This window comes from Topomyia yanbarensis, chromosome 2 (assembly GCF_030247195.1).
Source record: "Topomyia yanbarensis strain Yona2022 chromosome 2, ASM3024719v1, whole genome shotgun sequence".
Lineage (NCBI taxonomy): Eukaryota > Metazoa > Arthropoda > Insecta > Diptera > Culicidae > Topomyia > Topomyia yanbarensis.
The window spans coordinates 67825673-67850521 of record NC_080671.1 but is presented as its reverse complement, the minus strand read 5'-3'; the positions used below and the strand labels follow the sequence as shown (position 1 = coordinate 67850521).

The 24849-nt window shown below is 39.0% G+C and overlaps 2 protein-coding genes across 10 annotated transcripts in view; one reads left to right on the top strand and one right to left on the bottom strand.

Moving 5' to 3' along the window:
• The first annotated feature begins 4021 nt into the window (after nucleotides 1-4021).
• Nucleotides 4022-6192, top strand: LOC131678297 (lamin Dm0-like). The gene is made up of 2 exons (XM_058958357.1): nucleotides 4022-4216; nucleotides 4280-6192. Exon 2 carries the CDS (start codon nucleotides 4360-4362, stop codon nucleotides 6037-6039), a length of 1680 nt encoding a protein of 559 aa, XP_058814340.1. The 5' UTR covers nucleotides 4022-4216; nucleotides 4280-4359; the 3' UTR covers nucleotides 6040-6192.
• A 132-nt stretch (nucleotides 6193-6324) lies between these two features.
• Nucleotides 6325-24849, bottom strand: part of LOC131678295 (peroxisomal acyl-coenzyme A oxidase 3) — a 58634-nt gene continuing 40109 nt past the window's right edge. For 4 of the 9 annotated variants that reach the window (XM_058958342.1, XM_058958340.1, XM_058958341.1 and 1 more), the window contains exons 2-7: nucleotides 23859-24036; nucleotides 23484-23801; nucleotides 22821-23426; nucleotides 22027-22501; nucleotides 7561-7738; nucleotides 6325-7498 (exon numbers count right to left, since the gene is read on the bottom strand). In XM_058958342.1, the coding sequence (XP_058814325.1) occupies nucleotides 7126-7498; nucleotides 7561-7738; nucleotides 22027-22501; nucleotides 22821-23426; nucleotides 23484-23801; nucleotides 23859-23993 (2085 nt within the window). In that variant the 5' untranslated portion in view covers nucleotides 23994-24036 and the 3' untranslated portion in view covers nucleotides 6325-7125. Of the gene's footprint in view, nucleotides 7499-7560; nucleotides 7739-22026; nucleotides 22502-22820; nucleotides 23427-23483; nucleotides 23802-23858; nucleotides 24037-24106; nucleotides 24195-24849 lie in introns of those variants that run through there. The other 5 variants (XM_058958347.1, XM_058958346.1, XM_058958344.1 and 2 more) reach the window with 2 other exon arrangements.

Genomic DNA, 24849 nt, shown 5'->3' with positions numbered 1-24849 from the left:
CGTCGGAGACTATTTCGAGTAGTCCGTAGCGAATCGCCGGCTTGAATCGTCGGGCCATCAGTGAACCGGACGCAATCTTCCACCCGGAATCGCTGGACTGACCTCGGCATTCTGCCGGACTACATCGAAGGAAGAATAACCCATCCGTCAACGGTTGCAGAAGACATTCTTTCGTCGGGGAACTCTCCGCCGAAGTAGGCTAGCTCCACCGTCGGGGACTACGCCGAATAGCACCGAACGCGACAAATCATCAGTATAGGGTCATCGGGGCACCAGTGAATCGGAAGCCACCCATCCAATCGGAATCGCTGGATCGATCACGGCATCCAACTGGTCCACGTAGAGAGGAGGGCATGTAGAATATCATGCCGTGCAGGACTGGTTATGAGACCAGCGAAATCTAGCACGACCAGCTAGACCTGGAATCAAGGGAAGTGAATTAGCACGCCTCTCCCCGAAGTAGTCATTTCAAATGTAATCCGGGGGTTCAGGCGAATGTCGGACTTCTTGGTGGAGTTCAGTTATCTTGTCTGTTCAAAGTCCCTCACTCTGGCACAGGATGGACGAAATCGGTAGTATGGTCTAACTACAGAATGTGTGCTGGGTCGGCGTAAAAGCTTTACCACCAAGTAAAAAAAATGCACACACACATAGAGACTTTTTTCCGATCTCGCCGAACTGAGTCGTATGGTATAAGAGATTCGGCCCTGCGGGCCTCGGTTGAAAGGTCAATATTCCGAACCGATTGCATAACCTTATTATGAGAAAGGAAAAAAGGTTTTCAGTCACTTTCTGTTTTTATTTTCACTGACATCATGAATTCTCCTCATATTCTTAACCCAAAGACTAGTAATTAATAATCTAAAATAAAAATATAAACATTTTATGTCTTTTGTTTGAGCATGTGCATTCATGAGGATATATATTTCGATAAAATTCGCTTCAGGTGATGCCATTAAAAGAATCGCATAACTTTGAAAATCCGCATAAAAAACCACATAACTTCGAAAATCCGCATAAAAAAACCGCATAATTTTGAAAATCCGCATGAAAAAGTGGCATAAAAAACCGCATAAAAAGACTTCAGTGTATCTCTTCTTCCGTCACCCCGGGTAGACAACGTAGGGGAACTGGGGGCAAGTCCGACACCTTAAGCGCAATCATTTTTCTAAAATACCGCAAAGCTCCAAAAATTGTATATTCTGTGCGTAATCCTTGTTTAGATGGTTCTTAACAAAATATAATTTTTTAAGTGTTTCAAAAAATTGTATTCATTAAAAATTATTGGTTGCCAAAAAATGGAGAAAGATAACATTTTAAAAAAGCTGCGGGTAAGACCGACACCCCGAAGTGGTAAGAGCGACACCCTTGTTAGCTTTCTTTTTGTCCAATATTTTTCATTAAAAATGTGTTGTGTATGTGTGATAAAGTGTAACTATGTGCATATGAGTATATGTGATACAAATGCAAGCTTTCTGGAATTTCATCGCTTAGCAAGAGGAAGAGCATACGAATGTGTGGTGTGAATAAATAATGTTCAACACTTGGTTTGTATTATGGTATAGATTTTCCCTCTTAATCTTTTCAAGCTGTATAAGCGCTTGTGAAACCATTCTAAGAAGTAAGATCAGTTCTGCAAGAAGAATATATCCCCTGTTACTAAGATTCATTCACTTAGAAGTAACATACGCTTTTGTAGTAAGCTATCCGATTCGTGTTATGATTTTTCGGAACTCTGTTGATCAACAATCCGGCAGTCAATGGAAATTGTTCTTCAATATCATTTTAGAATCTCATATTAGATTATCCTTTTTCCATTCGTTGTATATAAAAACTGTGAATAGCGCTCAATTTGATTTTTAATTTTTTGGTCGGCTTGAGACAATACTGACAATGAATAAATGCAAATACCAGAGTTTCCGTATATTTCAAATATTAACATGATGTTATAAAAGTAGAATACCGTAAATAACTCCCAGTCGTTCGCATTGAATCAAAAATGAACTCAACCATAAATAAATAGCGTGTCGATCTTACCCCTCCTAAAACGTTCGGTCTTACCCCAACAGTGCACATTTTTGTTAAATGTCCAATAAACAGTGTTGGAATACTCAAACTTATCCTCAACGCAGATAAATAATGATGTGGAGAGTAGATTAGAATGTGCGGCAAAAATACTGGTGATTTTCAAAGCCTTTGTGCTGTTAAAACCTTAAAGTGTTTCAACTAAAAATAACATCCAAGTGTGCATCAACTTTGTTTTCGCATGTTTTGTTTATTTTGTGACGTTGGATGAATCTATATGGCACCTGTGTGTCTCGAAATACTCAAAATAATCGTACTAATGATATCCTGTTATTATTGCATAATTCAAAATTTGACATCTGGGAAAAGTCGTGGGGTGTCGGGCTTACCCATGGTGTCGGACTTGCCCCCAGTTCCCCTACATGGATCGACAATTTACATCGACCGAAGCATTCAACACTCGCATGACCATCGACAATAGACGTAGCGCACTGAGCACACGGCTGGCTAGAGCTGCCGTGCTCTTTTTCTTCAGCGTTCGTATCCACGGGCACTTGGCCCGGGCAAAATAAGCTAACAAATTACAAAACAGACACTTAGCAGCAATTATGGACAGCACTTGTTATTTATTTTTGTGGGACCACTTTCTCACTCTACATAAACTAAACATATTTTTGCACAACCAGATATTACACATGAAAATATGTCAATTTGTGATCAGACATAAAATTTAATTGATTACACCGTCAACACAGTAAAAAATGTAAATGTATGCATATATTCTAATATGTATAACATTATTTGCCATCATGGTGGCACCAGTTTACATTAGAATTTGCTGTGTGACTACACTCTTCAACCTGTAACTCCGGAACCGAGTCCGATCAATTCAAAATTCAATAGCAGCTGATGGGAATTAAATTAATGTGAAGGTTGTGCAAATCAGCCCAGCAGGCTCTGAAAAAATGAGGGATAATATTTGATACATACACACATACAATTTTGTTCCGATCTCAATGAACTGAATCGAATGGTATAGGAGGCTCGCCCCTCTGAGCCTTGGTTAAAAAGTCGAAGTCCGGAGCGGTTGCATAACCTTTCTATATGAGAAATGCCAAAACACACACTCATACACACATACGGACATTGTTCCAATTCGTGCAGCTGAGTCGATTGGTATATGAGATTCGGCCCTCTGAGCCTAGGAAAAAGTTTTTAAAGTTTGAATTGATCCAATGTATTTCTTTCTTAAGAAATGTAAAACGAGGGATTGATACTACAGGCACTTTATACACAGACTAGCGAAGTGTCAAAAATGCAGCCAAACAAGCATGAAAGTATTGCTAGGGGAAGTAAAGAGGCAAACTCATGCAAAACTTATGGGATCTTCCGTGATGCCTGTAAGTATTCATGATTGCTAGTTTTACTGTTTTTGTATCCGCAAGTCTATGCATAAAGTGTGTAGTTGGTACGTATCTTAACATTAAAACAAATCGATTTTCCATGCATTTTTCTACGAAATAGTGATATTTTGTGTTAATTCAGTACCACTTTTGTTGGACTAAAATTGATTGTTACATGAAGTTTTATCTACTGGAAGAACTTTGCGTTGAAGTTATTGTTCTAGGGTTGCTTATACTCTATAGGTTTGTTCCAGTACACGGAAGTCACTCCGGAGTAAACAGGAGCAAAAATTCTTGCTCCTTTTTACTCCGGTTTGCTACCAGAAGAAGAAAAAAGAGAAGAAGAGAGTACAGGAACGATTTTCTCCGGAGTACTTCCAGTTTCTCCTGGTACTGGAACAGACCTTATAGTAAATTTGGATTCATTCTATGAAATAACACAACCGAACCCGTAACAAACAGTTTGGCGAATTTTTTATAGCTTCCATTTTTTCGATCACATCATGCAATATACCCAATACCCATAAGATAATACTTAACCAATCGATCACTCACACAACTTATACCTATTGATCCGATTGATCCTCACAATAGCAGCAGTAGATCAGTATAGAAAAGCGCGCCTTCTGCTGCTAACAGTCACAAAGCAGTCAGCACAAGTACCGATGCTAAAAATTTCATTTCTTTGCCTCATAAATGATCGTGCATACGAGAGAAAAAGTTCTCTCTTGGAAAATAATAAGATAATAAGTTATTTCCAACTTATTTCGCTCTAAAAAGCATTAGTGGTAGGTACACGAGTAGTTTTCATCGACCAAACCTCAAATTTGATAACAATGGCTACCTTTCAGAAACGCTTCTCGTCGGGCAATCAACACATTTGCACGTGATCAACCACCGATTTTTGTAACGGGCAGCCTCCCAGAGGACAATGTCCCAACGATCGAAAAAATCCGCTACCAAAGCGACGTCCACATCGGGCGCCCAATCCGTTTCATCGTCAGCCTCAACCGTGTCCAGTATGACGGAAATTTCAGAAACAGCACTCAGTCCCTCCCGACGCAGTCGGCTGCAGGAAAAGAACAGCCTGATTAACCTGAACGATCGTCTGGTATGTTACATAGAACGTGTTCGCTTTCTAGAACAAGAAAACTCGCGGCTTTCACTTGAACTAGCCGCCAGTCAGGATGCAGCCAACCGGGAGATTGCCAATCTTAAATCGATTTATGAGGGCGAACTGACCGATGCAAGAAAGCTACTGGATGAAACGGCACGGGACAAAGCGAAGGTGGAGATCGATGCCAAGCGATATTGGGAGGAAAGTGATCAGTTAAGGATGAAGCTGAACAAGAAAACTAAAGAGTTAACTGAGGTGGAGAAAGAGGCGCGAATCAGCGAGGCCAGAGTAATCGAGTTGACAGCAAACTATAACAGTGCCTGTTCGGAACGAAAAAAACTGCACGATGAGTTGAGGGAAACGGAAATGGAGGCGGCTAAACTAAAGAAAACGTTCGAAAATATGAGGAAGGATTTGGAACATGAAACTTTGCTTCGCGTGGACTTGGAGAATAACGTTCAGAGCTTGAGGGAGGAGTTGACGTTCAAGGAGCAGGTTCATCTTCAGGAGTTGAGTGAGAGTAAATTACGCCGACAGAGTGACCTTAGTGAAATCGACGGTTTTCTCATGGAGCAGTATGAAACAAAATTACAGCAGACACTTCAGGAGCTTCGTGATCAGTACGATTCTCAACTTCGCATGAACCGTGATGAAATCTCCGAACTTTACGATGCCCGAATTCATAGCCTTGAGAACCGTCTCAGTTCAGAACGAGCCCAGCACGAGGACGAACGACAGAAGATGGAAAAAGAAATCAATCATCTTCGCGATGAGATGTCAGTCCATTTGAAGGAATACCAAGACCTTATGGACATCAAGATCTCGTTGGATATGGAAATCGCTGCGTACGATAAGCTACTTTCGTCGGAGGAAACCCGTCTGAATATCACTCCGAATGTAACAAGCACCACAGCCACCGCTTCTGCCATCAGCACTTCCTCACGGCTATTTCGCACCCCTTCGCTAAAACGCCGACGAGATGTCCTGGACGATTCCCTGGACTATTCCGTCACCTCATCAGCAAAAGGCGATCTCGAGCTCACCGAGTGCGATCCGGAGGGAAAATTCGTCAAAGTTCACAACAAATCCAAGGAAACCTACCAGCTTGACGGTTGGCAAATACGTCGCAAAACCGAATCGTCTGAAGTAATTTACAAGTTTCCAAAATCAGCGAAAATCGAGGGCAACGCAACAGCGACCATCATGTCAGCCTCAACCGGACAGAAGGCGAGTTCTTCCTGCACCCTAGTCATGAAGGGTCAATCGTGGGCTACCGGTGACAGCATGACCACTATACTACTCAACCCGGAAGGTGATGAGGTGGCGCATGCTGAACGAGTGAAAATGAAAAGCTACAGCTACTCGGGACATAAGGATAAGTACTTTCTGGAGGAAGGAGGAGCGCGACTGGGCATGAGTATTTCGGGTGGCAAATCACCGAAGGTCAGTCGCAGCGCAGGGGAGAAGAATGAAGAGCAATGTAGAGTGATGTGAGGTGGTTCTAACGCGTTGGTCGTTTTTTCCTTCAAGGAAACAAAGCTGCAATTTAATTTAAATTGATGATGAATATAATTTAAGGTTTGTAGTTCGAAAAATTTATTGTATTTTTCTAAAATCAAAAATAAAGTTTATGTATTTTATGGTCAATGTTCGCAGTTGTCTTTACGTACAATTATATGGAGTAATTCGTTTGATTTTTTGGCAAATAACAGACAATCCAAATATTTCGCACAAGTTTCTTTATTTCGTCACAGCAAGTGCTCGATTTTAGGTTACATTTTGCACATTCAAGACAAATACAACGAATACTGTCTCAGTATACTCAGTATATCATACTAAAGACCACTTTCTGAAATACAAAATGTATAACACATTATAGAAGTGATACTGATAAACAATAGTAATTCTCCTTATGATCCTATACGAATGGAGATCATTTTAAGTGAATAGTAACATATATTTTCTTTACAGATTTGTAATCGTAGTGTACATAGAATATAGAGAAAAAAGTAAACAACTTAACTGCCACAGGTCCTATAAAACGAATGTGTTGAACAAATTTCCTTTCATTGAATGAAGAGAAAACTAATAACAGCATTGTAGAGCAAGTTTTGATATAGATAAATACAGTAACTGTCATAAACATTCTCAAAGGGTATATATAGAAAGAGGTTTCTTCTTCGTTTTCTAAAATTTGATTCATTTTAGCATATAAATATGTAGATTTGAAAATAAGACACACTTTGTTGATTTTTTAACCATTTTTGCACGGTTGGGTGGTATGTTTTCATATGTATGAGAATCATTAAAAGATCATAAACCATGTTCGCACGATTACACGGAAAGATGTAACTTTGGATGATATTTTTTGCCGTTGTGCTTGTCTCGGTTGTTCACAGCTTTATTTTATCCAGATGGAGGTAGGATCGGGATACACTACAGCTTTTTCAAACAAACAACACTACACTTCTCCCATTGCACTAAACTTATGTATCTTTCGGTATCCCTTCCACATCAGATTGCTCACGTCTTTCGTAACCCGTAATTTGAAAACTTGTGTTTCGTTTGCTGCTGCTTTCTTTACAGCTTAGATTTCATTTTGGTGGGAATGATATCCTTCCACCACGAGGGTCGTTCCATTGCTCCTGGATTCGTCATAAAAACGCTCTGGATATTTTCGTACAATCGCCCGTCGGATTTTCCCAACACTGAGTTCAGAACCCAATCCGGTGGAGCCAATGCATCCGCAACAGCAACAGCGGAATCCTTGAACTGATCGCACGCTTCCAGTAAGGTGCCTCGCACAGCATCGGCGAATCGTGGTCCAACGGCAAACCCACCGGCGTAGAAGGTGGCTAGGTGTCGATCGATGCACCACATGCCGTACAGAAGATACACGTTGAATAATACTGGTTTCAGGTCCGTCGAAACGTCCCCGCGTTGGCACCGGGTTCTAAAATTTTTACAAAATTTTGTTATAAATTCTTGCCAAGATATTTCGAAGAGGACACATACCTGAAGCTTTCCAAGGCGTTATACTCTGCGTACGCCCGACTCAGATCTCTCGCGCGGTACACCTGTGAATCGTTTCTTGCCTTGAATCGGTCGGCATCGTTCCTTTCTACACGTTCAAATTGCTCGTTGGTTGAATGTAAAAGCCAGCACATCAGCCATTCGTAGCACTGAGTTATAACTGGAAAGAAAGGTAAGAAAAAAAAAGCATTTAAGTCGGGTGATACTACAAACTCGAGGGTATCTGGTAAGCAGAGTGACGAGTAATCAATAATTTATTCGATAATTTAAATATATTAGTTCGTCGACTACCTCAAACCGTTCCCTATATATTTATACCTCGGAACTAACATCGTTCGGACTACCTTCTACCAGCTATCGTGATTTATCGTGCCTAAGTTTACAATCGCAGCCTTCCTTCTAAAAGGACACAAACGATTCTTCTAATGTTCTGCGACCCACGCCAACAATGTCGTCGCCAAGGAAGTATGTAAGATCTCGTATCGCACCTTCAAGCACTATGTTGAACAATAAATTAGAAAGTGCATCATTCTGCTTCAATCTATCTAAAGTCACGAACGCGCCAGATATCTCTCCGGCTATTTTGTCGTGACTAACGACTTACTTTTCAATATAGGGGCCCCTTTTCAAAATTTCGGAAGAAAAATGATGTAAGGTTTTGAACGCTTACATCTTTTGTTGTACTGAATGGATTTAATCAATTTCTTCGGCATTTTGTCGAAAATATTTGTACCAATGTTGTATATGTAGAACATTCATTATCAATGGAAAAATAGTGTTTTGAAAAATCTTTCGAAAACGCCTCGGAAACGTGAAAATTTTCAGCCCATCCCGCACAGAGCCGTCAATATGGTGCATCAACCGAACAATAAAATGATGAAAAGTTTTAAATATAGGTCCACTACATGTTTGTTCCTATGATTATTCGTATTGGGTTTCTTGACGAAAGTAGTTGGTGGGGGAAAGCAGGCATATTCGTTTTGGTTATGCCATTAGAAGCCGGACGGAAAAGAAAGGCTCATGCACGGCACGAGAACGAAAATCAGTGAATGTGCCAACTCTGCCACTAAGCGAAAGCTACACCAAAACGAATGATGAAAATATTTTCATTTATCGCACAAAAGGATGGCCTTCCATCAGCACCGAAAAGTTTATAAAAGGGATTCGCTTGATGCAAAGCGTGCTCATTCGGTATGAGCTTCGAAAGGGAAATGTTCGTATGTGTGTACGCAGTAGCAACAAATCGTCGGCAAGGGTTGAATCATTTCAAAAGATTTTCGTATTGTATCACCGTAGTTATCTACAAACCGTCCTTATTGGGACGAATGCAAAATGGAAAAAGAATTTAATTAGAAAGTTTCTTTTATTAACTAGTATTAAGTTTTCGCTTGTTAATTCTGTACTTTTACCAGTGAATCATAGGAAAATATTTTTCAAATTATTTTTTTACATTTTAACGACATTCAATTAGCTAGAGATTACTGGGTAGGGAAAGTTATGAAGCTTAGAGCCATAGTACTCAAGTGAGAGCAAGGATGTGAAGTAAACAGATCGGAAAACTAGAAGTAGCAGGGTCATTAGAACAAGCTTAATATCGTACGGGCTTAATCTTTGTCTTCTGTTAATGAGGGTCGAGCTTAGGCAGAATAACTACGAATCACTCGAGTTCACTAACATGTGTCCTGATAAAGGTAGACGTGTCTATCTTTACCGTGATAACCGACAAAAATTAAGCCACGCAAGATCACCACTGAAAACCTGTCGACGATAAGCATCAATCTAAATGATGATTGCTGCTGTTGTCGTTAAAATGTAAAAAAGAAAATGTGACTAACATAGTCGAAATAAAAAAGGAAAAAAAAATCAAATTAATCTACAAACCCGAAGGTTTTTGCAAATCCTTCCAAGAAAATCAGTGAATGTGGCAACTCTACCACTAAGCGAAAGCTACACCAAAAAGAATGAAAATATTTTCATTTATCGCACAAAAGGATGGCCTTCCATCTGCTCCGAAAAGTTAATAAATAGGAACGCCTCGATGCAAAGCGGTATGAGCTGCGAAAGGGGAATGTTCGTATGTGTGTACGCAGAAGAAATCTAATTGTCGGCAAGGTTTGAATCGTTTCAAAAGATTCTCGTCTTGTATCACCATAGTTATCTACAAACCGTCCTTATTAGGACGAATGCATAATGGAAAAGATGGGTTGGTAATGTATATGACATAACAGGGGTGTCGTGATCACACTTCGAAGTTATTTCAAATCTTGCAAAGCTTAAATTGACATAATTTCAATGATTGTTCCTATATGAATGAAATGACAAATTTTCAGGTTAACACGGCAATAACTTTGCAATTTATAGAACAATTTCATATTTTTAGCTATCATATAATAGCTGTCATCTCTTCCAAACAACTTAACCCTCTGCTGCCAACCCCGTGGTTTTGCGGGGTTAAGGAGAATCATTGTAAAATGTCCAATAGACGATTTTATGTTGTTACCTCCACTAAAACCACTTCAAAACACTCCCACCTGTCATACAAGTACATTGTCTGCTTGTTGAAATCATATGAAATTATTGACCTGTATTCAATGCGGAGAACTCGGTCGATAACCGAACGGGATCCCCAGGAAAATTTCACTGAGCCCGGTGAATCAACTTAATGCGTAAAATATAGCGATTTGAACGAGATACAAGCAGATTTTTAAGAATATGATCATCGCGGTTTTGTCCCAGACATTACCCGCCCCTAGTTTTTCACTAGGCGTGATTCATTTCTGTACGCTAAAAATAAGATTCCGATGGTTGTATCGAGAGATTTTAACATTGATATATCAAAGCAAGAAAATATGAAATTTGTTCATTTCATGAATGAATGTCTCAACAAGCTTAGTATCCAGCGCATCCCCTATCAACGCAGACGCCAATAACAAAGGTTCTTTTCAGAACCACCATAATTATTATAAAGAATAACTTGAAACATTCCCACATATTTAATTGAGTATCATTCGATTTGAATTACAAGTCAAACGAGTAGTCACTACACTCCGGTTAAGTCCTAGACATTACCCCAGCCCCAAACGAATCAGTTAAACATATTTGTCGGAGTATTATCCACCACAATCCGTTTTGTTTCACTGAATCGTACGCTATTTTAATCCACAAACAGATGGTGAATTCTCAAATTGCCTTCCCGGAATTTATCCAGGATTTATCGCAAGGACTCCGCCGACAATCGTCCATCTCGAAACCCACTTTGCTATTCAAGGACAAAGGATTTAGCCAACAGGTCTAGCAGTGGTGTAGCAGCGGGGAGGGGGAGGGGATTAGATACCAAACCTTCCCTGAAATATTTCATTGAATCACCGAGGACTACATCGAGTAGATCGCGACGAAGCGGAGAGTTAAATTGCTCACTTGTTTCGTGGCAAAACTGGGACATCGATACCGAGAGAAATTCCGCTACCGGAGATCTCTCAGTCGGACTAGGGTAGTTTCACCACCTGAGAGCTAAAAGGCTCACGAAACGGGAATTAAACGGCTCACACGGCTGTCTTGCGATTAAATAGCTCAAGTACGCAGAGGATCTATATAGCGTAATAGATGAAGAGAATGACGGAAAGCAAGAAGAATGTCGGGAATTAAACGGATGAAAGGTTAAGCCATATCATAGTTCAAGCGAGGTTTCGAGTTACCTCAAGAAAGATATACAAAACGGCGTCTTCATGTGCAGCTGTTACGCACCTACAGCTAACCGAGCAGTTGATCTGCCGAAAGGCGGTACTCATCATTGGTGGTGGCTTCAATACGCGGGCTGTGGAGTGGGCAGTAGAGTAACCAACACAAAAGGATGTATTCTGCAGAAAGCTCTAGTGAAGTTAGACGTACGATTGTGCAATGAAGGCTCCGCGACACGGAGGAGGACGATCGGCGACTGAAAGTCAAAGAGCTCTTCGTTGAGGCACTTCGACGAGACATTGAGACCGAAAATGTTGATACGGCTGATCTAGAAGAATTGTGACGGTCTGTGACGCCTCAATGCCGCGAAAACTGAGGTCACGTAGTAAACAGCGATGGAATACCAAACATGGCGCTAACAGCTGTGGTATATCCGGACATGTTCAACATGGAGCTGGTGTGTTTAGATGATAGCAACTTCTCCAAAATGTGGAAGGTACAGAAGCTATTGGTGCTGTTAAAGTCAGGGAAGTTACTAGGCGATCCCGCCTCGTATAGGCCTACTATCGGCCTGGATTCATAAATTTATGCAAAATGCAACATTTTTTTCAACCATACGGTTCTACAGCTCCCTCAACCTCGATCATACACCGGTTCGGGATGGATTCAAATGGATTCATTTGATGTCATTTCGAAAACCAAAATGGCGGCTTCCAGTTACCACAAAACAAACAAAAAACCATCATCAATATGGATGTCATTAGTAAGAAAATGGTCAGCAAAAGCCGGAAATTGATGATTGACACCATTTTGCTTTCGATTCCAAAAAACAGTGAAATTGATTATTGAAGCCATTTTGAAAACCAACATGGCTGCTTCCATTTAGATATAAGTGCCGATGTATTTTTGCCAATGCGGCAGCGAAAGAAAATTTTTTGACCGACAGCGGTAGCGTTGGCGAAGTCACGCTGTTGGTATCTACGATAAAGCGGTATTCCGGCGTATATTGGTGTGACGAATTTTTGCCATCTATCGCAATGTGCAAGACTAGTGCTACTAATACAGAAAATCCTTCCTGGGTGGGAAAATTTACGATCATTCTTATGATAAATATTTTTTATGCCCAAAAAAACCTGTTCATAGATTTTTGAAAAAAATCATGATTTTGTAAAATAAACCATTCACGAAAATCGTGACCGAGCTCCCAAAGTCATAAATAATAAACCTCGTTTTCGTGAAAATATTTGTGTTTTCATAAAACTGGTTTATGCAAAAAATTCATAGCGTTACAGTCGAATTTTCAGTAAGGTTACTGAGAATGAGCCGAGAATTGAACGATGTTCCTAATTTTAGTATGTTTCTCGTGATTTTCGTAAAGTTTCTTCATGCTATCGTGAATTCATTCTTGTTTTTTTCGCATGGAGTAAAGCTATTAATAGTCATGATTTAAGCATCTTTGTCACGATTTTTGGAATTTCTATATACGTTATCGTAATGTTTTGGTCTTGAGTTTACTATCGGATTTTTCACTCAGAGTAACGTGACAATATGAGCTGGATCATAAAAACGAAACAGAACATCACTATCTTATGGTTTTGTGTGCTATTTCACGAACTCTGTAATCTAATTCTGTAATGCTTAGCACTGTTTTCGTTTTCGTTTCGGACATTGCACTTATAATTCAGTTCAGTGATTCAAATGAATAACAAAGTTCCTAATAGTACTAACAGTTTTTATATATCTACTGCCCATACCTAGGACTAGTCGCTAGCAGCTGTTTTATATTTTATGAAAAAGTTTGCGGAACGAAAACAAATCCCTGAATAAGATTCCAAATTTTGGCAAAAAATTCACATAAAAAGTTCAAGGCCACAAGCAAAGTTGCTTGGAAGTGAAAATGATTTGGAATATCTTCCAAATTTGTAAACCTATTCAAAAGCACAAAAGAACCAGATCACGAATCTGTGAATAATAGTCTGAGCTCCATGAAATTGTTAATATAAAATGCGCAAAATTGTATATTTCATTAACTAAATCATAAAAGTGGGAACGTATGTCATGATTTTGGAAACAATCTCAAGATCACGAATAATAAACCAGTTCACGAGGCTTGAATGGATCCATGAGTAATATTCCGAGTTTCATTGATGAGAAAACATCAAGACTGTTTAAATTTTCAAAACCATGTAAACCAAATCACGATCAATATGTAATCATGAATCATTTTACGTCGCATACCCAGCCAGCCTCTTTAATGGTACAACCAGGTTATTTTTTTACGCGAGGGATACGTACCGCGTAAAACCCGCTTTAATTAGAAAATACGCGTAAAAAACGCGTAATTTGAAAATCCGCGTAAAAAAGCCGCGGTAATTGGAAAATCCGCGTTAATTGGAAAATCAGCGTAAAAAACAGCGTTAATTCGAAATTCCGCGTAAAAAAAACTCTCAGCGAAAGATTTTTGGAAGTTTTTTTTGCACAATTAACGCGGTTTTTTGTAAAAATAATCTTAGACTTTTTTCTGAAAACAATTTCTAAGTCCTTTTAAATGCAAAGAACTTAGAAGAATTTTGGCAGTTTTTATTTTGCGCGGATTTCGCAATTAACACGGTTTTTGCAAAAAATATTCTGAATGCAAAAGACTTTCGGAAAGATGGAAGAGACGAATCTGGAAGACTCCTTATGGCCCGCACACCAACAATATGGGTATTCTCGGAATGGACTTAAAGAGTAGGTGCCAGAAATTGATCTTTGACGCCATTTTGAAATCCAAGATGGCGACTTCCGGTTTAGCGAAATTCGCTATAATGTCAATAAGGATATTTTTGGAATGGTCTCGACGAGTAGGTGCCAGAAATTGATTTTATTACTGTTCAACCATAGGGTCTTATGATTAAACTAAATAGTTCTATCATATTTTGGTTGTTTTCGTATAGCTTTCAAATGGTTTACAATATCATCTTAATGTCAAAGAGAAATTTACAGGAAATGTTATAGGTCTTTTGAAAAACTTATTATTGTTGATGGATAAACGGGAATAACTTCTGAAAATGTCGTAAGAAAACAAAAGAAAATTGAAATATCTCGAGAACTACAACATTTCAGAAATTCTTTGTTATTAGCATTTTGATTTAAAATAACGTTTAAAATCATATTCAAAAAGTAAATTGTATTTTTTACTGCAAATAGTATGAATTATAAAAATATGTCAAAAGATGTTGTTAGGAAAACTTTTTTATTAAAAGCTTCTCCATGATCCAAATACACTGAAAACATTTTTTATGTCTTTAAAACGATAAACATTAGATTTTTGTTATTTTATGATGAGATAACGCGAATAACTTTTAAAAATGGCATAATCACACGAACGTTTTTGTTGGAACAAAATTCCAAATATCTCGAAAACTATCGCATTTTGGAAGATTTTTGTTAAATACATTTTGATTTAAAATAAGACTAAGAATTATAGTCTGTAAAAAAATTAGTTTTGTGTGTCAATTAGTAGGAAATTAAAAAACAGGTATAAAGTTATTGTTAGAACGATAAGTTCTCCATCATACAATCACATTCAAAATGTTTCGTTTCTCTTATTTTGTTTCTAAAATATAAAAAATTAGAAAAAATAGGTTTTTTTGCAATTTAAATTTTTAACACAAATTTTTGTTTTTGTGAAAAATGACACATTTTTTTCAGAGTATATTTTTTTCGCACATAAATATTCATCCCCTGAAACTCGTTCTCAGAAAGTTTTGCTGTATAAAATACAGTGAACGAACAAACAAATGTTTAAATTAAAGCACGTACAAATGCTTACGCCCTTTTGAAAAGTTGCTCTTGTATCAAAATATTGCAATTGTTAGAGAAAATAATGGAGATTCATAAACCGAACACAACTTCAAAGTTTCATTCGAATCGACGATGGTCATACTTTGTAGTCGGCCGGTTTCTCATGGAATCCCTCCTTTCGATTGCGCCTAGCAATATGCAATGCGAACCTGGCGCAAAAAATTATGAAAGCATCATGGCCTCCTTCTCGTTGTGGCTGATTCGTTGACAGAAGAAAAACAACGAAAACAGTTGCATCAATGACGCCTTCTCGTTGCTGCAAATTTGTTTTGTTGAAGTGCCGGCAAGTATTTTCCAAGTTTACAAGTATTTTGTTCTTTATATGATACTTATTGCGAACAAACGCTGACAGCTGCTTTCCACTATAGTATTGAGTTACTTGCAAGTAACAGTTCTATGCTATATTTCACCCTAACGAGGAAAATTTGGTAAAAACCAAAATTTCTCACTAGGGTGAAAATTTGTTGGTAAAAACCAGTCTTTGTACAGGAGGGCACAAATCCTTATTTCATACTATGTTGCGTTTCGGCTTCGCCTCATCAGAAACTGACACTAACACATTGTCGGAATAGATTAGCGCCGGCGGTGTCTCATCGGCATAAACAGAACTTCTGCTCGAACGGGACATCACGTTTGATCAGTCGTTTGATTGAAACACATAGTGTGTTTTAGTTTTAAGGGATTTGCGTCAAGCCGGCGCTAATCTATTCCGACAATGTGTTAGTGTCGGTTTCTGATGAGGCGAAGCCGAAACGCAACATAGTATGAAATAAGGATTTGTGCCCTCCTGTACAAAGACTGGTTTTTACCAACAAATTTTCACCCTAGTGAGAAATTTTGGTTTTTACCAAATTTTCCTCGTTATGGTGAAATATAGCATAGTGCTTTCGCATAGGCCTGCTAAGCCAAGACAAGTTTCGGCTTCACTTGTGTCTCATCGGCATAAACAGAACTTCTGCTCGAACGGGACATCACGTTTGATCAGTCGTTTGATTGAAACACATAGTGTGTTTTAGTTTTAAGGGATTTGCGTCAAGCCGGCGCTAATCTATTCCGACAATGTGTTAGTGTCGGTTTCTGATGAGGCGAAGCCGAAACGCAACATAGTATGAAATAAGGATTTGTGCCCTCCTGTACAAAGACTGGTTTTTACCAACAAATTTTCACCCTAGTGAGAAATTTTGGTTTTTACCAAATTTTCCTCGTTAGGGTGAAATATAGCATAGTGCTTTCGCATAGGCCTGCTAAGCCAAGACAAGTTTCGGCTTCACTTGTGTCTCATCGGCATAAACAGAACTTCTGCTCGAACGGGACATCACGTTTGATCAGTCGTTTGATTGAAACACATAGTGTGTTTTAGTTTTAAGGGATTTGCGGCAAGCCGGCGCTAATCTATTCCGACAATGTGTTAGTGTCGGTTTCTGATGAGGCGAAGCCGAAACGCAACATAGTATGAAATAAGGATTTGTGCCCTCCTGTACAAAGACTGGTTTTTACCAACAAATTTTCACCCTAGTGAGAAATTTTGGTTTTTACCAAATTTTCCTCGTTAGGGTGAAATATAGCATAGTGCTTTCGCATAGGCCTGCTAAGCCAAGACAAGTTTCGGCTTCACTTGTGTCTCATCGGCATAAACAGAACTTCTGCTCGAACGGGACATCACGTTTGATCAGTCGTTTGATTGAAACACATAGTGTGTTTTAGTTTTAAGGGATTTGCGTCAAGCCGGCGCTAATCTATTCCGACAATGTGTTAGTGTCGGTTTCTGATGAGGCGAAGCCGAAACGCAACATAGTATGAAGTAACAGTTATCAAACATAATAGGCTCCACCTACTAAGTATCGTTTAAAGTCGGTGTTGTTTAATGGAAAATGATGCTTTTAGTCAACAAAATCACTTTTTACGGTTCGATTAGCAGCAACAAACTCGTTTGTGGTCTAATAGCAACAAACCATGGTCTGAAAAAATGCTTTAATACTTTTCTACAATTGTTATTCAACCAAATAGGTTATAATTTTTCTTCGAGTTGTTACATATACTACTTGGGTAGTAACTCAACTGAAACTTGCAATGTAACGCCATGTACATTTTTGTAGCTTTTTTAAAAAAAAACAGTTTCATGAATACGAGTATTATTATCCATAATTGCAGGAACTGTGTCATGATTTTCGTAATCGCTCAGTTCACGAAATCGTGATTTTTTGTTCCTAATTTATAAACAGATTTTTTCGTGTATGTATAAGTTATGAACAGTCTAGCCGAGGCCCAGGTACGAACGCTACACCTGGCCCAACAACAACAACAACTGGAACAGTCGCTATCCCGCTTAGAGCAGGCGCATGTGGCATAGCATGGGTCAGCGATAGGGTTCGCAGTACCGACCCTTTTTGGCGAGAACCGGTACTACGGTACTGAAGCCCTCAGTACCGGTAGTACCGGTAAAGTACCGGTACTCGAATATTTTTTTAAAAAATTCGAAAAAAGCTTCGAACTGAAATTGCATGCTTAAACTGATGATCTTATTCTCAGATGATTGATTTTTGCTGATCAAAAAACATGTTTATTGTTTTTAATTCCTTCGGAATGGCAAGACTCATTTCACAAAAGATATTTTTCGTATGGGGCACCTTCTTTTATTTTGAAATCTAGGCCACTTTGAAATCAATAACTGCTAAGTGGTGCGACTTTCGTCGACTTGAACAGATGGTAAATGTATGAAACCCTATTAACAGCAGTAAATCAAAACGAGAATGGCAGTAATTCCGAGCAGGTTAATTGCATTTCCTCTCTTGCTTTTCTGAAAATTGGTTTCGACCTTTATGTCGTTTGCCTACTATTCTCTAACGCATATCCAGGCTCTTTGCTTTCCTGTAAACTATGGAGTTTTGCTAAATTTTCTTATCACCAATAATTACAAATCGCCCCATTTGAAGCAGTTTACCAAGTCTAAAACTGTTAGCTACTAAATCGCTGTTCGTTCTATTATAGAGAAAGGTTTAAGAGCAAACCAAATACAGACATGACTTAGACCATAATCTTATTACGCGCCACCCAGTGAATAATGGAAATCAATCAGAATGTCGCTAATAAAACTTTAACTTCTAGAATTATTATGATGATGGCCCCACCTCATTCCCACATAAAGGTGTTATCTCAGCGATTTATCTAGAAGTCAAATTAATATAATTAAACGTTATCTTGCAGACCGATATTTTGAAACAGATCACCCTGCAGAGTTAACATATTGCTCATAAAAAATTGTATAGTACCGAAAATACCGGTACTGGTTTTTGTTCAGTACCGGTATTACGGTACCAAAAATGGGTCGGTATTCCCGGGATTTTCGGTACCGGTATTACCGGTACCACAACCCTAGTCAGCGATAAGAACTGGACACCTCAACCAACGTGGGAACCGTCTGGAGTGAGAATTTGCTGAGTAGGGACTTTTGTTAGGTTAGCCAGGCCTCTGTAAAACAAAGCTAGAAATAAAATTTTAGTTCAGCCGGAGCAACCGGACAGATCAGTTCATTTTATTTTTTTAAAAACTCCCTTACTATAGTAGAAATCATTACTTATATATGTGTGTAGGAGCAATGTATCCCTGAGCAACATGAAATAACAGCCTCTGAGCCGCCATAATGCTCATGGGAAGCCGGGTGCGCGGTCAAAGGTTGTGACCATATAGCACCGCACATACTGATAAGTGCAACGGTGAGACGGTAGGTGTAGAGTTGGTGCACACATGTTGCAGAAATCAATTGTTGAGACAACCCGATTGCACCCAGTTAAGTAACAAATAACAAAAATAACGAAGAGGACTTCGTAGCTTCAACCATGATCAAAATGGAAAGTGAAAATGGTTGGGCATATCTTTTAAACTCATGCAATTATTCACGATGACATAAAATTGAGCTTGGTTTTAATATACTACAAGCTAATAATCAATTCACGAAGCAAGAATGTATCCATGAATAATATTTTGAGCTGTGTGGAATTGCACAGTTGAAAATATTAGGACCGCGCACAACCTTGCATATTATATTAACTATATCACGAAAATGGAAACTTATTTTATGGATTTGTAGAATTTTTCTCGTGCATGAATGGATAATCGTAACCAATACATTGCTTGTGGCACCTAAAACTGGATTCTAACCGCACTGCGCACTTACTATGCTTCTATCAAATTCTTTTCATAGACTGGTTAGTTCGACTGGTCTGTCTATGAAAGTACTATCTTGAAATACATGTATTTTGGCAGCTCGCAGTTTTCAGTAGCAGTTTTATCACTCCTACTCTGAAAGTGCAGAGTCCGGGTTGGTGAGAAGCGCACAATACTATGAATAAGAAATCAGATCATGATGCATTAGGAGGTTCGTGAATGATATTCTGAATTTTATGAAACAGTGTACGAGAAAATATTTAGACTGTTTGGAATTTGTAAACAAATTCACAAGCACGAAAACCAGAAATGTTTTCAAATTATTAGTTTATCATTTTATGAGAAATGTTGGAAAAATGTTGAAGCATTTTAGAGTGTAGTTAACCCTTTCATGCCTAACTTTTTTCTAGTGCATGTAGGGTTTCAAAACTTTTTTTCCTCGAAAACGGTTGGGTCAAGAATCACGAAAAGCCTATTTTCATAAAGATAGGTGCTTCCATGGCAGTGCTAGAAGCTGGTCAATTTTTACCTTCTAATGCTCAATACAATTCTCCTAGAATAACTACAATAGTCCAATTACGTGGAAAATGTAGCCAACGACAGTCTAAATTGATAAGTTTTAATAGTTTTCAATAATATTGCACCATAATGAAGGTATATGAGAATATCATTTCCCGTCGTCAACGTAAACTGTCCCTGGCAGCACTGGTCCATCGGAATCCAATCAGACTAATTGCAATAACTTCAGTTCTAGAGCTGATCCTTGTAACTGTTGGTACTCAAATTAAAGGCAATAATCACATTAATGAGCCTTACTTGTTTTTGTGAGCAAATCTCGTCTCAATCAAAAGTTATAGCTGTTTAAAAACGTTGTTGTCCACAAACAACATGGGCATGAATGGGTTAAAAATGGTTACGCCTCGATTTATGGTTGCTGCACGCTTATCTCACTTACAACCAAATTGTTCCCAAACACGAATCACCTTAGAACTCTAAACACTTTCATTTCGGCTATACGTAGACAAAGTTTGGAATATGTACAAGGAATCGATCACAACACAATTCCGCATTGTGATGGATGCCTCCTCTAAGTTAACCATTTCTGGTAGTGCACGGAACAAGAAGTATAGAAGAAGGATTTTTTATTTGGCAAGCGATATTTAAGGAGTTGGCCACTTTTGTTCAATAAATTTAAACCCTCCAAAATTAAGAAAACGAGTCTCATGATCGAACCAAAATCAAAAATCTAATTATTGACTAGAATAATTCACGATGTATTTTTTATGGCTGTCAAAAGTCCATAGACTGACTTCTGCTTACTGCACTGCCTTCGCTTATAGTCCACATATAGTCGATTAGCAAACAACGAATGATAGTGCAAAAAGGACACGAAGCGTTTCCAAATACTTGATTAGGTCGCTTAGGAGCCTGGGACGGCTCTACTCGAAATAGCTCATGTTTGAACATTTTCCTAGTTGTTCAATTTTTCAATAGAATACTTTCATAGTACAGGACATGAAGTTTAAACTAGTTCAACCATCCTATCTTGAGCTCGTAATAATATTATAGAAAATCCGGGCCTGTTACTGTTATCAGTTGCCTATTAAACTTAAGAAAAACCGCGACCTATACGACTAGAGACGCGAGTAATTTTTCCCATACTAATTTCCACATAAACTCAAAACAGCAATCAATCGCCCCCAAACTTTGCGATCATTTGAGGCCCCAAAATGAACTCACAAAGTGATGTATTCGCTAATTAGGACAACTTTTAACCGTTACGTGTCCAAAACAGATCACCTTTACCAGTCCGACAGGTTTCCCATGTTCCCACAATTTAGAGGTTTAACTAAGATCAATCAGTGGTACCCTAATACCAAATACATTGATTGATTCATTTGCATGAAAATTTTTCCAACGGCGTGAGAAAAGACAGCTTTTTTCGTTTTCCAAGATGAACGCTCTTTTTTGGAGTTCTCAGTTGTACCTTAATAGTTCATAACCATTGAAATTCTTGACCGATTTGGATTATTTTGAATGATTTGAATTCAAAAACACGTCCACTTTTAGTATTTGTGGCGTACGAATGTATCTGGTTCCGGTAATTCAGATTTCCGGAGGGGTGTTCCAGTACTGGGAAACGATTTATAAATTTTAATCAAATCCTATCAATATAGATATCCAAATTCTTGGAATTGTCTCAGAAGCCTGTTTCTTATCATTGCGGAATTGTCACTACCGCGTCACGGGAACCTGCCACGGAATTAACGTTCTGGGGTCAAACCATCAAAGCGTCCCATAATTATGAAATACGCTGATGTAATTCCAAGAATTTTAGCATCCATATTGCCAGAATGCCATTGAAATTAACAAATAGTATTTAAATACTGAAACATACCTCAAAATCTAGATCACTGGCAACCTGAAGCATTTATTCGGTTCTTTTTCGCAGCTTCTAAAAGTGGATCAGTTCCTGAGTCCAAAACATCCAAACGTCCAAATTGGCATAAAATTTCGATAATTATGGAGTTTTAAATTTTCGAGTTCCCAGAAAGTGAAAAATACCCCTTGTATCGTCAAAATTATTTCCCCAAAGGAATGCTTGTTGATGTTCTAAAATTTCACTAAATATCAATATATAGCTTGGGTAAGAACACTGGAATTTCATGGAATTAAATTCGATGAGGTACCGGGGTACCCAGTCGATAACATACCAAATAATCTTTTGCACACCACCGAGAACCATGCTATTGTACTTACATTCAGAACTATCTATCCTACAGTTCGCTGCCAGCACTGCTTCGAAGTTATTCTTCAGAATAAGCTCGCGTCGCTCGATAAAATTTGCCGATCCCACCGGGCTCTCCACCTTCGATCCCTTCCACTGTCGAAGTAGCCAGTTAGATGCTTGCTGTCCCAGCACATTGTTATCTCCCTCGTAAGTACAGCTCGGATCGTGATTATTTCTCAGTTCGCCGAGATTCGCTGCCTTTAAGTAACCATGCCCACCGCATGCTTCCCTCGATTCTTGAATAGCATCCCGTGCCGTCCACGTCACGAGTGGCTTCGAGGAGGACACCAAAGCGTGAATTTCCGACACAATTTGGGTCAGCAGCTCAAAGCCATTGGATTCTGCTTGAGATTTCTGCACCGTTTGCAGGTAGATCTCGGTAAGCGTAAATACCGAAACCTTAAGAATGCAGGCCGCTGCGAGGTATGGGAAAATTCTCCATTGCTAAAATAAAAAATAATCATAATCAGAAATATATTTCTAGAGAAAATTTTCAATAGGACGTAAGTAACATTGAGAGCCTCTCTTTGTTTACTTTCTCTTTCGTTTATTACGACGTCATTATAACACTTTGCACTAATTTTCCAGTACATATCGAAAGCCGACGGCTTTTACTAGAATATTATGCAAAGAGTAGAGTAGTAAATGTTGAAATGGCCGAGTAATGAACAGAAGAGAGAGACCCCAAAGAGAATCTCTCATTGTTACCTACGTCCTATTGAAAATTTTCTCTAGATTTACTCTTTTTCATTCTCTTGCTTACATGTAACTGATACTCTATAATTGACTGTTCCGGACCGTCTTTCTCCGGTCCAAATTGTTTCCTCAGCGCAGCATATCGAACTGCAATCACGGCTGCATGTGACAGTGTGTTAGACGATTCCTGCATTATCCCTAGCCGACCGGCAGAGAACGATTCCAGCACAGCTCCCAGTATTTTTCCTGGCTCCGTAAATGTACTCTCATATACACCTTCCGGTGTAACATCCCCCATTCGATTCAACATATTTTCCCTCGGTATTCGGTAGTTGTTGAACATGACGAACCCATTGTCGATCCCGTTCAGACCGATTTTTTCACCAATATCCCCAACGATAACTCCCGGGTAGGGCTGTAACGTTTTTGGATCTCTAATTGGCACTAAGAAACCCTGAAGACCGTGATTCTGACCATCGCTGGTATAGAGGATGGCAAACAGTAGAGCGATTGACGCCGTTTTCCCAAGGTTCCCAACCCAGCACTTGGCTGCTTCGAAATCGGGAGTATTGATAACAAACTCTTGCGTTTCGGGATCGTGCGTGGCCGTTGTGCGACACCGTTTGGTATTGCTACCGTGACTAACTTCCGTGATAGCGAGGCAGGTGATGATCTGAAAATATTTGGCTGCTGATTGATTTGTTCAAGCATGGTTTCCTGTCGTATTTACCTCTCTATTCCACGCAGCATTGTAGATCGCTGAGTGCCTCTCGGTTCCCATGGCCAGCAGAGAATTCGTAAAGAGGCCTACACCCAACGCAATCTTTACCGACATACTAGGACAGACGGCATGCAGTGCTTCGTTGATACTCATCAGATATCGCACCCGATAGTTGTAATCCGAGGAGTAGATTTCCGCCGGAGCAAGTTCTAGATCTGCGATTCGATTGACCTGTTTGGCTGCACGCTCCTTTTGTTCATCCACTGAGAGGGTTGATGTCAACGGTGTGAATAGCGGTTCCGATTCCAGTTTGCGCCATACATTGTACTAAAATTTGGGATTTGTTTAAACGTAAAGAAAACTGAAGTTGTTTTGTTGACCAACCTTTATCTGCGTCAATTTTGGATCTTCCAGCACCTTCTTGAACTCTTTCCAGTTGAATTTAGCCCGATTACGGTACTCGCAGAGAGGACCACGTGGCAGGTCAGGTACGACGCCGTCACCATCATCTTTCGTCATCCTAGTGCTGAATGGTGGCGGTTGAACTGTGAGATTTATCTATCTGAAACAAAATAAAATTGGAACAATCCGGTTAGTGCTCAGTCGTGTTGCGATAAATGAAGGTTGATTACAATAAATCAGCAATCAAACGAATAGCAAAAAAAATTCATTCAACGCGAAGCGCATGCCGTACTCGATCTGACCTAATGACAAATGAATTGTTCTACTCTGTCATCAATTGTGCGCTGGTGGCTTTTTATATCTTCTATCTACGCTACGCATGGTGATTCATCGCGACAAAACGCTTGAACTCAAACTTGACTAGGAACGAAATTGAAATGACTTTTCTCGGTCACATTGTAATAATTAGCATACCGAAGAATATATTAACCCTGACCACGTCTGATTAGCGTTTAGTTTGTTATATTGATTTTCTGGGTGGAATACTGATATTACCTTCAACGAGTATGAAACTGTTGGTAATAAATTCGTTGCGTCCTATAGTATCAGCGATACACAATCGATTCTTTGGGGGATCACCATTATTCCAGAATTGCCTGGATTAAAAAAAATTCAACTTCAACACCAACGTTTGTTTGGAACGCTTTACCCTACTCGAGCTGTTGGTTCTAGAGACAAAAAACAACAACTTAAATTACGTACAACTCAATACCTGTTGAATGTTCATAAAAAGCATGTGAATTGGTATTTTTTGGTACTGGTTCCAATTTTGCATTGTACCCTTTGTTTCACATAAAAGCTTTCACCCCGGGGTTTTTGTTTCCAGAGTTTTTTTAATGTTTGTGGATAGGTTTAGATTAAGTCTGTATCATTTCGTATATCAATTCAGCAGTATTAATTTATTTATTTATCA

Bases quoted from the DNA above. Each gene is read 5' to 3' on its own strand.
- LOC131678297 (XM_058958357.1), top strand. From the start codon at position 4,360: ATGTCCCAACGATCGAAAAAATCCGCTACCAAAGCGACGTCCACATCG.